General features: G+C 42.3%; 1 protein-coding gene across 10 annotated transcripts in view; it reads right to left on the reverse strand.

The window, feature by feature from the left end:
- AGAP1 (ArfGAP with GTPase domain, ankyrin repeat and PH domain 1) overlaps window positions 1–13,008 on the reverse strand; it is a 579,218-nt gene that overhangs the window by 54,234 nt on the left and 511,976 nt on the right. For all 10 annotated transcript variants that reach the window (XM_040357546.1, XM_040357547.1, XM_040357545.1 and 7 more), the window contains 2 exons: window positions 5,934–6,088; window positions 2,063–2,153 (listed from right to left, as the gene is read on the reverse strand). In XM_040357546.1, the coding sequence (XP_040213480.1) occupies window positions 2,063–2,153; window positions 5,934–6,088 (246 nt within the window). The remainder of the gene's footprint in view (window positions 1–2,062; window positions 2,154–5,933; window positions 6,089–13,008) is intronic.

Consider the following 13,008-nt stretch of genomic DNA (forward strand, 5'->3'; position numbering starts at 1 on the left):
CCTCCTCCAAACACGGCGAGTTGCGTTAATGCCAAAGAGCTCGATTTTGGTCTCATCTGACCACAAACACGTTCACCCAGTTCTCCTCTGAATCATTCAGATGTTTATTAGCAAACTTCAGATGGACTGTACATGTTCTTTCTAAGCAGGGGGACCTTGCGGGCCCTAAAGGATTTCATTCCCTCATGGCGTAGTGTGTTACCAATTGTTTTCTTGGTGACTATGGTCCCAGCTGCCCTGAGATCATTGACAAGATTCTCCCGTGTAGTTCTGGGCTGATTCCTCAACGTTCTCATGATCATTGAAACTCCCACAAGGTGAGATCTTGCATGGAGCCCAGACTGAGGGAGATTGACAGTTATTTTGTGTTTCTTCCATTTGCGAATAATCGCACCAACTGTTGTCACCCTCTCACCAAGCTGCTTGCCAATGGTCTTGTAGGCCATTCCAGCCTTGTGTAGGTCTACAATCTTGTCCCCGACATCCTTGGACAGCTCTTTGGTCTTTGCCATGGTAGAGAGATTTGAATATGATTGATTGCTTCTGTGGACAGGTGTCTTTTATACAGGTAACAAGCTGAGATTAGGAGCACTCCCTTTAAGAAACTCCTCCTAATCTCAGCTCGTTACCCATATAGAAGACACTTGGGAGCCAGAAAATCTTGCCGATTGATAGGGGATCAAATACTTATTTTACTCATTAAAATGCAAATCAATTTATAACTTTTTTGAAAAGCGTTTTTCTGGATATTATTGTTGCTATTCTGTCTCTCACTGTTAAAAAAAAAACTACCATTAATATTAGATTGTTCTTTTCTTTGTCAGTGGGCAAACTTACAAAATCAGCAGGGGGTCAAATGCTTTTTCCCCTTACTGTAGTTAGTAACACTGATCATTGCATTCTGACTGCGGGAAATCTACCCCCTGTAAGAATAATACAACGTCACAGTGGGAAGGATTCCCCATCTACACTGAATGTATGGATGGGGGAATAGGATCATTCTTATTTGTTCAACCTGCTGAATAAATGAAAAAAAGAAAAGAAATGATCAATGAATGGACTGCATGTCTAGCCATAGACCAGACCGATATCTCCTAAAGTAACTGACTTGACGACATCTGCATGTTATCTGCAATGGGTCCCACCAATGCTTATTGTGCGATTCCCTGATCGACCGAAGCACCCCCATAATTAACAATTCTTCCTTCTCTGAAGGATCAGCCAGGCAACATGGACATTTTCTAAAAAGACAGTATGCAATAATAAGCACTTCAAAATGGTAAGCACTCCATATGGCCTAAACGTATGGGGATGAGAAAATCTTGTGTGTTAAACAGGGCTCATTCCCATAGACTGGTTTACATTGGGAAATCTCAACCTCCTTACCCATCTTCTGCGGTCCTATGGGTGCACTGACCTGCATTTTGCTATTGAATGCCACTCGACACACACAGTGGTGCAAATGAGCCTAAAGCCTAGAATAGTTGAGTTGGGAGCATTCTTGCAATCAACAAACAATTATGTGTGATTTAAAAAAAATAAAAAAAATCTACCCTGCAGTTAGCTTATCTACAAAGAGCTTACTGCACTTAGCTATCCAATTAATTTATGTACCATGATAACTATGTTATTTTCTATAAATACATAGTAAATATTTAATTGTCAATTTTGCTAATTACTAATTTAGTAAATTCTATTTTAGGCTTACTTGATTTTTAGTATATATGGAACCTGCAATTGCTGCAAAGAGAACAAGTGTTTACAATCCCACGTACAACAGTGCCCTCTAGGGACCGACTCACCATGAAATCAGCAGAAAAATGACTTAATCATGCTTTGCCAAAGAAGGCATCTAACATGTATCTGAAGAGACCTTCACATCTCCGTGGGTCCCTACGTACTTAGGAATATGGGAGGTTTACTCTGATGACTTTGTACTTGGAGAATGTGAGGTTAAGAATCGCAGCAGTCTGCTTATCCGGAGGAGGCCTGCTAATGTTTGTCTATTTGTAGGAGAGCAGGAAGATAGTTCATTGTGCGTTCTCTAGGGATCTATACTTACTTGGTGCATCACAGTCCACACAATGAGAATTTCCTGGTAAATTGCGAACCGACTGTAGCGCTAAAGCTTCATTCTGGCTGGTGAGACGAGACTGAAGGGGAAAAGGAGCAAGAAAAGGGTCAGATGGTAGAGTGTGAGTACTCAGCAAAGCGACAGTCTTCTCTGATAGGAATAACATTTCTGAACATCAAAGCTGTGAATTTAATGTGACTGCAATTAATCAATGATCCCATTAGAGTGTTTGCCAACACTTAGAAGGCATGTGTGCAAACAACAGTGTTTATCCCATCTTTTTATCCGTTGAAATAATAATATACACAAGAAGATAAAAGTTTCCTCTACAAGAAACATTTCTTTTTAAACCCGCTAGTGTCAGGATGTCGACTGAAAGATGGTCATCCACATCTTCTAAAACAGGGGTGTCCCAACTTTTTTCAAAGAGGGACAGATTTCATGAAGTGAACATGCGTGAGGGCCGACCATTTTGCCTGACTTTTTTGAACCATTAAAATTAAATGCAGATTAAATATTTTATGCAAAGTTTATTGCAAACGTACATTCACTTCATAACATTGATGATGATATATATATATATATATATATATATATATCTTCTCAGGGCATCGATGAGCTCAGGCGTGTTATCTTAAAAAAATATATATATATATAAATCTCTCTCTCTCAAAGGGAAAGGGACTGGTTTGATGTGGCCCCCCCAAGTATATCCATCTGTGGCCCCCAAAGCTTGAGCGTGTTATGTTTTTTTTTGCTGTTAATATATCTATCTTCTTTAGTCTGACAAATCCTCGAGTGCCGCGCTCATTCTTAGGATAAGCTGGGGCGTGTTCACAAGTCTATGTGCCCAAGCCCGCAAGGAAGTTGACAGAGTGCAGCGCCACCGCCAATTATAGGCACTGTGACATTTCCTCTCGATCTCTGCATCTGCAGTCCGCAGATGCAGAGATCGGGAATAGTCACAGTGCCTGTGATTGGCTTTTTGCGCTGGCAGCTTCATAGCGGCTCTGGCATGTCGACTTCTGAACACGCCCAGGCTCATACCAACAATGAGCGCAGTGCTCGGGATTTGTCAGTTTAAAGAAGATAGATATATTAACAGCATAAAAAACATAACACGCTCGAGCTTTGGGGTCCACAGATGTATATATATATATGCAAATTCAGAGTGGGGGCCACATCAACCCGGAACAAAAGCCGCAAATGGCCCGCGGGCCGGACTTTGGACATGTCTGCTCTAAAATGACAAAACAGCATTGCTAAAAAACGTTTATTTAACCACTTCAGGAACGCCCACCGCATATTTACTGCGGCTGCATGAAACAACGTACCTGTATGTTTTGTTTTCCGGGTCTGAGGCTGCGCCGTCAGCCACCTGTAATTGTTCGTCAGAGGCAGAACCGCGTCTGCCTATGTAAACAAGGCAGACCGTCGTTCTGTGATTCCTGCTACTCAGGAACAGATCTCTCTCTCTTCCTCCATTCAGTCCACCCCCCACCCCACAGAGCTAGAAAGCATTCCCTAGGAGCACACTTAACCCTTTTTATCGCCCCCGATGTCAATCCCTTTCTTGCCAGTGTCTTTTATACAGCGACAGTGCAATTTCGTTAGCACTCATCACTGTATTAGTGTCACTGGTCCCCAAAAAAGTATTTAAAAATACCATTAAAATATCCCATAGTTTGTAGATGCGATAACGTTTGCGCAAACCAATCAATATACGTGTATTGGGGTTTTTTGTTAATAGAGCAAAAAATAAAAAACGCAGAGGTGATCAAATACCACCAAAAGAAAGCTCTATTTATGGGGAAAAAAAAGGACATCAATTGTGTTAGGGTACAGCGTTGGACAACTGCGCAATTGTCAGTTAAAATAACGCAGTGCCGTATCGCAAAAAATGGCTTGGTCATTAAGGGGGTTAAACCTTCCGGGTTGAAGTGGTTAAACTAAATATCTTGTCCACAGATTAGGTGCATTTTCGCTTTCTATACAGAAGAGATTTCTGACAAGCTTACTGTTTGACAGGGAATGGCAGTATAATGCTACAAGTGAATAGTATATTGAATACATACTAGCATTGATGGGCCTTTACAGGAAATCGGTCATGGAGCAAAGCACCTGAGTGACAGGCCTCCTGTAGAGATAGTCATTCTCTAATTTATGGACTGTATACTAGTTCTGGATCAACCATTTCACTTCTAGCATTAGTCCGATGCTGCTGCTGTTCCCCGCTGCCTCTAAGCCTGAGAACTGGGCAATCACGTGATGGCTGATCGCTTAGTTTTTGGGTCCGCGATGAACAAACGGCGCAATGACTGTTAGTGCTGGGCTGTGGAGGGAGTGAGCCAGCCGCTGGCCAGGAATCTGAGTGGATTCCAAAATTATTGTCAGATCATATCTAGGGACTGGAGCAACTCTGTGACATCAGCCGACAGCGGACATTAGCCCGGTGTCATTTGATCCTGGGTCACAAGACTGCAAAAGTTAAGTGCACTCCTGTGACCCACATGAGAAGTATGACCCAACAAAGCTTTGGCCATACATCTCTTTTAATACATTACAATGTAACAGAACATATTTTGCAAGTAATTAAAACACATACTGTAGTATATCTACTGAGTGTAATGTCATTTGTATCTACAATCTGCATTTAACAGCTGAAAGAAGTGAACAGAAAATCTGATAAGTAGGATCTGTACTTTTCAAAATAAAGTCTTCTATGCATGAAGCCAAAAGAGAGTGCTTATGTGATTTCGGGGCCTACAGAGACCTCCTCCATGTATGAAAACCATCCCGGGCTTAACACAGAAAGTATCTGCCTTGCTTTATGACATGTTAAAATAAATACAGACTGCAGGGATGGTTTACAATTGCATTTCCACGCTTAATTATTTTTAATACACTAATTCTAAGCAATTGAGAGCAGTGAACAAATGCACTCTATTGAAGGTGTATTTATTATTTTTGTTTGTTTTTTTGCCATAGTTGTATTAGGCCGCGTACACACGATCAGTCCATCCGATGAGAATGGTCCGACAGTCCGTTTTCATTGGTTCACCGCTGAAGCAGACTGATGGTCTGATGTGCGTACACACCATCGTTTCCAAAACCGATCGGGTCAGAACGCGGTGACGTAAAACACACGACGTTCTGAAAAAAACGAAGTTCAATGCTTCCAAGCATGCGTCGACTTGATTCTGAGCATGTGCGGGTTTTGAACCGATGCTTTTGCGGACTAACCATCAGTTTGACCCATCGGTCAGCCGTCCATCGGTTCGATTTTAAAGCAAGTTCTCTTTTTTTGGACCGAAGGACAACAGACCGATGGGGTGTACACACGGGCGGTTTGGACCGATGAAACTGAACTTCAGTCCGTTTTCATCGGTTTGGTCCGACCGTGTGTACGCGGCCTCACTCGTTATATAAGCAGGCTCAGCTTCCTGCTTTGCAGGGCTACACAACGGTGATGCTCTCTTGCAATGCAAATCTATGCGTCAGCCAACTGATTAAAAACAACTCACTCAGTGTGTGGCAGATATCTCAAGTCAACCAATAATGGACGCAAAACACCGAGCCCTCTTTAGGGGTTTATCTACATATCTCAATATTCAATCTAAGGCCAAAAAAGCATTTTGAAGAAAACACAACAGTAATAATGCATTTGCTAGACAGGGATGTGGAAACTGACAAAATGAAAGACATTTTTACTATTTTAAACAGAAAAATGTCTATGAGCAGACAGATGTTATGTGTGAATTATCCTGAAAGCTAAATTACTTTATTTTCACAACCAAATTCCCCAAGGACATATTTACTAAAACAATAATAATTAAATATCCTGTTAATGGATTCTCACCTTGTTTTTACTACTTTCACAGGACTGTAGACTGGCAAGAATCTGGCTCTCTATGGCCTGTACCCAGGAATCCCGCTCTTCATAACTCGTAGCTTCAAAGTGCCAACTCTGGCCAGTGAGAGACACAATGATGAACTCAAAGTTCTCCTCTTGTTCTGAAAAAAAGCAAGGAAGGGAAAGAACATCAGTCAGATGTCAAATCGTATTTATGCCTTAGAACCTCACATAACACTTCACTTTTTGTAAAACAGAATGCCCTCAATGGGGCCCCAATGTATTTTCCCTATTCCACACTCGATAAAATATGTCTGGATGCTAGAAGAAACTTTTGAAAATGTGTGTTATTCAAGTTCTTCCAAATGAACTCAGTACCTGAGCAAATTCAGAATATTAAAGTGAATGTATATAGTCCTTAAAGGGGTTGTAAAGATTTGTTTTTTATTTTCTAAATAGGTTCCTTTAAGCTAGTGCATTGTTGGTTCACTTACCTTTTCCTTCGATTTGAGTGAGTGAGTGAGAAACTTATATAGCGCAACACATGCGAACTGAATTGCCTCTGGGTATCCATTCCCTGAGTAAACTTTTTTTGAAGAGATTTAATGTTTTTTTTCTTTGTTTTCTTTGTCTGACTTTCTAATTTCCTGTTCCTCCTCAGTAAGCTGTTCTGGCTGACTAACCCCCAGCCAGAACAACTCGGATGATGGGGGCAAGCTTACTGAAGAGAAACAGGAAGTGAGAAATTGGACGCAAAGTGTATGACACAGGAGCGGGCACCGCCAACTAAAGAGCTTCCAAGAGGGGTTTAGCCTTAGCAGGGAGGAGCCGAGACAGCCGTCGTGGGACCCCAGAACAGGAGGATCGGGGGCCACTATGTGCAAAAAAAACTGCACAGCGGAGGTAAGTATAACATGTTTGTTAATTAAAAAAAAAACATACAACCCCTTTAATAGTAGCATGAATGCTTCTGTTTAAAGCAACAGAAGAACAGGAAGCAGTGAAAACAACAGCAATCAGGCAAGACTTTCATTCATCTCACAAAATGCTTGTTTGGCACTACCTCACAGAAATTAGATTGTCACCTATTCCAGCCAAAAAAGGCAGGAATGGAACGTTATCATCTAATATCTACAGCCCATAGATCTGTGGACTTCAGCCAACACATCTCAGAAAAGATTGGATATCTTAGAAAATCTTGCCAGTTAGCTACGGTTTCCCCTGAGGTATTTAATTTTGGTGCCAAGCATTTGCAATTAGGCACTCAGCACCAAAGTTTTCTAATGGTCTCTGCACACCTGTTTTTAGGTGGCTAAAGGACGTTAGAAAGCGTTTGCATGGTCCAGTCAATTATGGTTGCATCAGGATACTCCTGTATTCTCATGGCTCCCCCAAGAACTGGAATCCAGGCAGGCTGAATGACCAAAAATGAATTTCCCAGGACAACCACTATTGCTTTTCCTTGGTGGTAACCAATGCATTCTCCTTCCTTTCTTAAAGTGATATTAAAAGGAACCTTTTAATTATAAAAAACATGTTATACTTACCTGTTCTGTGCAGTGGTTTTGCAGAGCAGCCCCGATCGTTCCTTTCTCCGGTCCTCCGCTGGCGTTACTGGCCCCTCCCTCATGCCTAGTGCCCCCAGAGCAAGCTCATGCCTGAGCAGCTGGTTTGCGTGTCCATTCACACACACACAGAGTCGTTGCTTGGCCCTGCCTCCTCACCTTAATGGCTAACTGGCTGTGATTGACAACAATAGGAGCCAGTGGTTCCCCCTGCTGTCTCAGTCAATGAGGAGGGAGAGTCCCCGGAGAACTGAGGCTCTTGTGTACATCACTGGATCCTGATGGGGTTCAGGTATTAGGGGGACTGCTGCACAGAGAAGGTTTTTTACCTTCATGCATAGAATACACGAAGGTAAAAGACCTTTAGCCTTTACAACCACTTTAATAGACACAAACCTAAATATTAGCCCAATGCACACTTTATTCAGTGCGAGTACATGCAAGACTGGCCATCATCCAATGTTTGTAGGTGGCTTAAGAGACCAATTTCTATAATGTAATATAACTCCGATCAAATATATAGAGTATGGTTGGAAAACTGGCCAATCAGCATCTTGGCCTGTCAAAATCAAAAGGTATGAGGCCACAGGTTCTATGGCTATGGACAATTTAAGGTAGATATAAAGAGGAAATATACAGTTAGGTCCATATATATTTGGACACAGGCACAATATTTTTTTTAGGTATTTACCAAAACATACTAAAGTTACATAATGGATATGGGCTGAAAGTGCACACTATCAGGTTTAATTTGAGAGTATGCACATCCACATCAGAGGAAGGGCTTAATAATTACAGAATAGCCCCCCCCCCCTTTTTTAAGGGACCAAAAGTAATTGGACAATTAAATCAAAAGCTGTTTCATGATCAGGTGTGGGCTACTCCTTTGTTATTTCTTTATCAAATAAGCAGGTAAAATGTCCGGAGTTGATTCTAATACTGTCCGATTACACACGGTCGGAATTTCCGACAACAAATGTTTGATGTGAGCTTTTTGTCAGAACTTCCGACTGTGTGTAGGCTCCATCGGACATTTGCTGTCGGAATTTCCAACAACAAAAATTTGAGAGCTGGTTCTCAATTTTTCCGACAACAAAAGTTCTTGGCAGAAATTCCGATTGTATGCAATTCCGATGCACAAAAATCCTACGCTTTCTCGGAATCATTGAAATTCATTTTTTCTCGGCTTAATTTTTCCAACAACATTTGTGTGACTGTGTATGCAACGATAGTTTGAGCCAACATTCCGTCGAAAAAAAACGACGGTTTTGTTGTCAGAATTTCTGATCTTGTGTACAAGTGTGGTATTTGCATTTGGAATCTATTGCTGTGAACCGACATCATGTGTTCAAATGAGTTGTCTGTGCAAGTGAAACAGGCCATTGTAAGGCTTCAAAAACAAAACCAATACATCAGAGAGAAAGCAGCAACATTAGGAGTGGACAAATCAACAGTTTGGTACATTCTGAAGAAAGAAGAACGCACTAGTGAGCTTAGCAACATAATAAGGCCTGGATGTCCATGGAAGACAACAGTGGTGGATGATCGCAGGATCCTCTCTATGGTAAAGAAAAACCCATAAATACAGAGGAGTTGGAGCTGTGTCTTTTAATGTACTCCAAGAAGGTATTTACAGCAAGTACAAAAATACTGTTTTCTTTCTCGTCCACTGAGGGACACAGATGTTTTTTCACCTTTGGGAAGTCCAAAACAATCTAACTGAAGGGTGGGCAACACAGCAAACAAATATGAACAGGTCCCAGAATACAAGAGAAGACTGGAAAATGCCCAATGTTCAAAATGCCACTTGAAAGGCCTTTCACTTAGGCTGCATTGACACCTGAGCGTTTTGTCGCCTGAAGCATGAAGCTCCAAAAAACGCTAGAGGGGAAAAAATACATTATTCTCAATGGAGATGGTTCACATCTCCACTCCAATACGCCTGATGCCGAACACCTGAAGCTCAAACAAGTTCTGGACCCTTTTTTGTCACTCGAATTGAGCGTATTTGGGCGTTTTTCTGTTTTTAACATTGGTGACCCTAGACCTGTCCAAAATCGCGGTAAAAAACACTGCAAAATCGCGGCAAAACGCTACGCTCAGGAGTGAACGCAGCCTTAAAGCTGGCATCATATGAGGCAAAGAAGTCTCCTTGGTAGAACTTAGAGAATGGGTAAACCGAGGATCAAATGGCAGCCTTACAAATCTGGCAAACAATTGCCAGACCTCTAGTGGAGTTCTTACAAGCAGATTTTGAAGTCCAGCACTTTGCCCAAACTGCCCTATGCATGTGCCTGACAGAAAACCCCTGCAAGAGATATGTCTGGGAAGCTTCTGTCTGAAAGTCACTGCTGCAATTTGTATTCTATAATTAAAGATGAACTGCAGCCGTGGTGAGATTTTTTTTTAGGGGTTTTTACCAGGGAGACATAATTTGGCACAGTCAAGTCACAGCTACAGGTGAAGGGCAGGAAGAAGGCCAGCCATACATGATTTGAACTGGTAATGGGCAGGCTGAATATACCAAGGTAATCGTTCAATCAACTTGGGTATAACCAGGGTGCCAGATTTGCTTGCGATTATCGCAAGCGGCTGCTATAGCCACTAGTAGTAATCAATATCTTCTCCTGCCCTACCCTGCTTTGAGAAAAACATTTCTGATTTTCCCATCAGCACTGTTCGGAAGTTTTTTTGGTGTGAAGGTGGAGATACTGTTCAAATATTTCTTACCTTCTAGATGTTTCTCAGAAGACGACCTCATGGCAGATTGCAAACATTTCTGAACAATCAACCAGTATCTCTGTCCTTCACACAGACTGTCGACACACTGAGCTATCCCTCTAACATACAATGCAGGAGGCCAACAACTAAATATTTAACCCTTTGTTAGGACAGACGGTGTTCTAATCTAGTTTAAAACTGATAAGGCGATCTGCTATGTTACGCCATATGAAAAATAACATGTAACAAATATAAAGTAGGTGTTATCCCAATCTAGCAGTAAAAGTTAAAATAATCTTTAAGGACCCAAGACAGACTCCAATGATGAAATAAACTTTAGGAGCAGAGGGATGCATGATTCCCAACTTCAGACATCAATACTATTAGTAGGTGCATTGCTAGAAGCCTTGGAGCGATTGTGGAATGAGAGCTGGGGGCACCCAGTATAGTGGGACTGCTTCCACATGTCTAGAATTAGACATTTTGCATTTAGGTGGCATCAGGGAATGATAAGTCTCAGGCTCAGTATGAGGCCCCAGACATTCGAGAAAACCAGGTCGTTGGTAGCAGATGAGGGTCAGATAGGCAGAGGAGTCCAAAGTCACTGTAGGCAGGTAGCAGTATTGATCAGACATTGGAGTTTCAAGCGGCTCATTTGTATGCAGTAGCAGCAGTGGAGCGACGCTTCCTCCACACTCTATGGTGGGAAAGAGAGTGTACATGCTACTTCCCCCAGTACAGGATGTCAGTGCTCAGTACTACACAGATACCACAAACTGGATGAAACAAAGGAAACTGTATAAATAAGGTAGCTCACGCTGTCAAGTCTGGCCAGCTTACTGTCAAAGTGAGTCTTCAGAAACAAAGCAAATACTGAGGCAATGCCAGCGGCTCTGCAAAGTGGCCAACTTTCAACAGAGTCTGGACGCGCATCTCATGAAACGCAGTGCTTAAACGTCACTTCCAGGATGTCCCTGAAATGTCTTGTCTAGTGAATCCCGGAATCTCCAAAAGCCAGACTTAGGATGGCTGCAATAAAAGGACAGCTCTAGCAGCAATGTAGAGAAGAGGCTTGCTTTAAAAATAATTTTTTTTTAAGAGTAAAAAAAACAGCTACCAAAAATGAGTTAATCTTTGACACAGCACAGCATAAGAGAACACGTCCATCCTCTGTGATACAATGAGGGGTTACCGAGGGCTAGCCAACAGTATATTGTATTTGCCAATCCTCCAGTAGGCAGCAGTATAAACCAAAGGTTAAAAACTTCCTGTGTTCCTTGATGGACGCAAAAAATAGGATAACATTTTACAGTGACTACAAAGAAAATCTATATATATTTACAGTATGGCCTGCACAATATAATTCACAATTGTGGTCTGAATGTGAAACCGGGTGTGTGCTTTTTACAGGAATGTTGCCCTAACCGGATTGCATGGTCCGCATTACTGTATCTGACCAATTTTGATATATAATAAAGTTCATAATTATAGGCAAGACTTCTGTTCGTCTTATTCCCCTCCTCCCTTTTGAACTCCTCGGGATCTTCCCCATTTTGTATCTGCATTAATGTACACACAAGGTGCCTGATGCAGAATGAGTTTACACTTGAGCTTCAGCCATTATGAACACAAATACATCACACAGAATATATAGCCATGTATAATCCTATGATCAAACGCAGTAAGAAGCAAAAAAATGCATATATAACACAAAGCAAAGGAAAGCAAACACAGGAAATAAACACAGAAATTGCCATTTCTGACTTGTCTTACAGTTTGTGACTTCGCTATCTTGTGTCAACTATGTAGAACAAGTATGCAGCCACCGCTTCCAATCCGCTCCAAAGATGCTGCTTGCAGGACCTTTTTTTCCGTCACGCATGGGCACCGCCTCAGCGTGAAAGCACTCAGGCTTTCACACTGGGGAGGGATGAGAGGCGCTTTTCAGACGCTATTATTAGCGCTAAAACACCTGAAAAGCGCCTCCGTGTGAAAGGGGTCTAAAATCAAGGGGTTTAGTTTACACACTTTATGATTTTGAAAGTCTCCCGAGTTTGAGCCCATACACAATAATGGATAAATTAAGGGCAGGTATGCCTGGAGGGAGCCCACCCCTCCTTAAAAGTATAAGTAACGCACTGGACAATCACGTTAAACCAAGGGGTTTCGTTTTCACACATTTGCAAATTCATAAGTTACTGGACCTGCACACCACCAATAGCGGGAATTCTCATTTTTCCTGATGACTTGTTTAGGGAGCAATGTTACAGAGAATGAAGCAGGAGACTCTAGAACATGGAAAGGTGGACAGGCACACCCTAAACTTTCATGTGTAAATTCCAAATAGCCGACTTAAGGCCCATACACACGATCTGATTTTCCGACAACAATGGTCCGACGGACGTGTTTTATCGGACAATCCGACTGTCTATGCTCCATTGGACAATTGTTGTCGGAATTTCCAACAACAAATGTTGGCTGTGCATGCTCTCAAATTTTCTGACAACAAATGTGTTCTGTCGGATTATCCAATCGTGTGTACACAAATTAGGGGTGCAACGGATCGTCACCGATCCGTGATCCGAACGGGTCACCCCGTTCGGAACGGCACACCGCGCGATCCGCGGATCGCTCCGGAGCCTCGGCCGTAGGAAAGTCCCCGACTTAGGCCTACCTCCGGAGCGGCGGCCATCTTGCTCCACCCCCGTGTGCTTGTCAGAGCACAGTGTGACACGCCTCCCCGCCTCAGCGCGCTCACTACAGACCCGGAACTGCCTGCAGACATGTGGAGACAG

Source organism: Rana temporaria, chromosome 6, assembly GCF_905171775.1.
Source record: "Rana temporaria chromosome 6, aRanTem1.1, whole genome shotgun sequence".
In the NCBI taxonomy this organism is placed as follows: domain Eukaryota; kingdom Metazoa; phylum Chordata; class Amphibia; order Anura; family Ranidae; genus Rana; species Rana temporaria.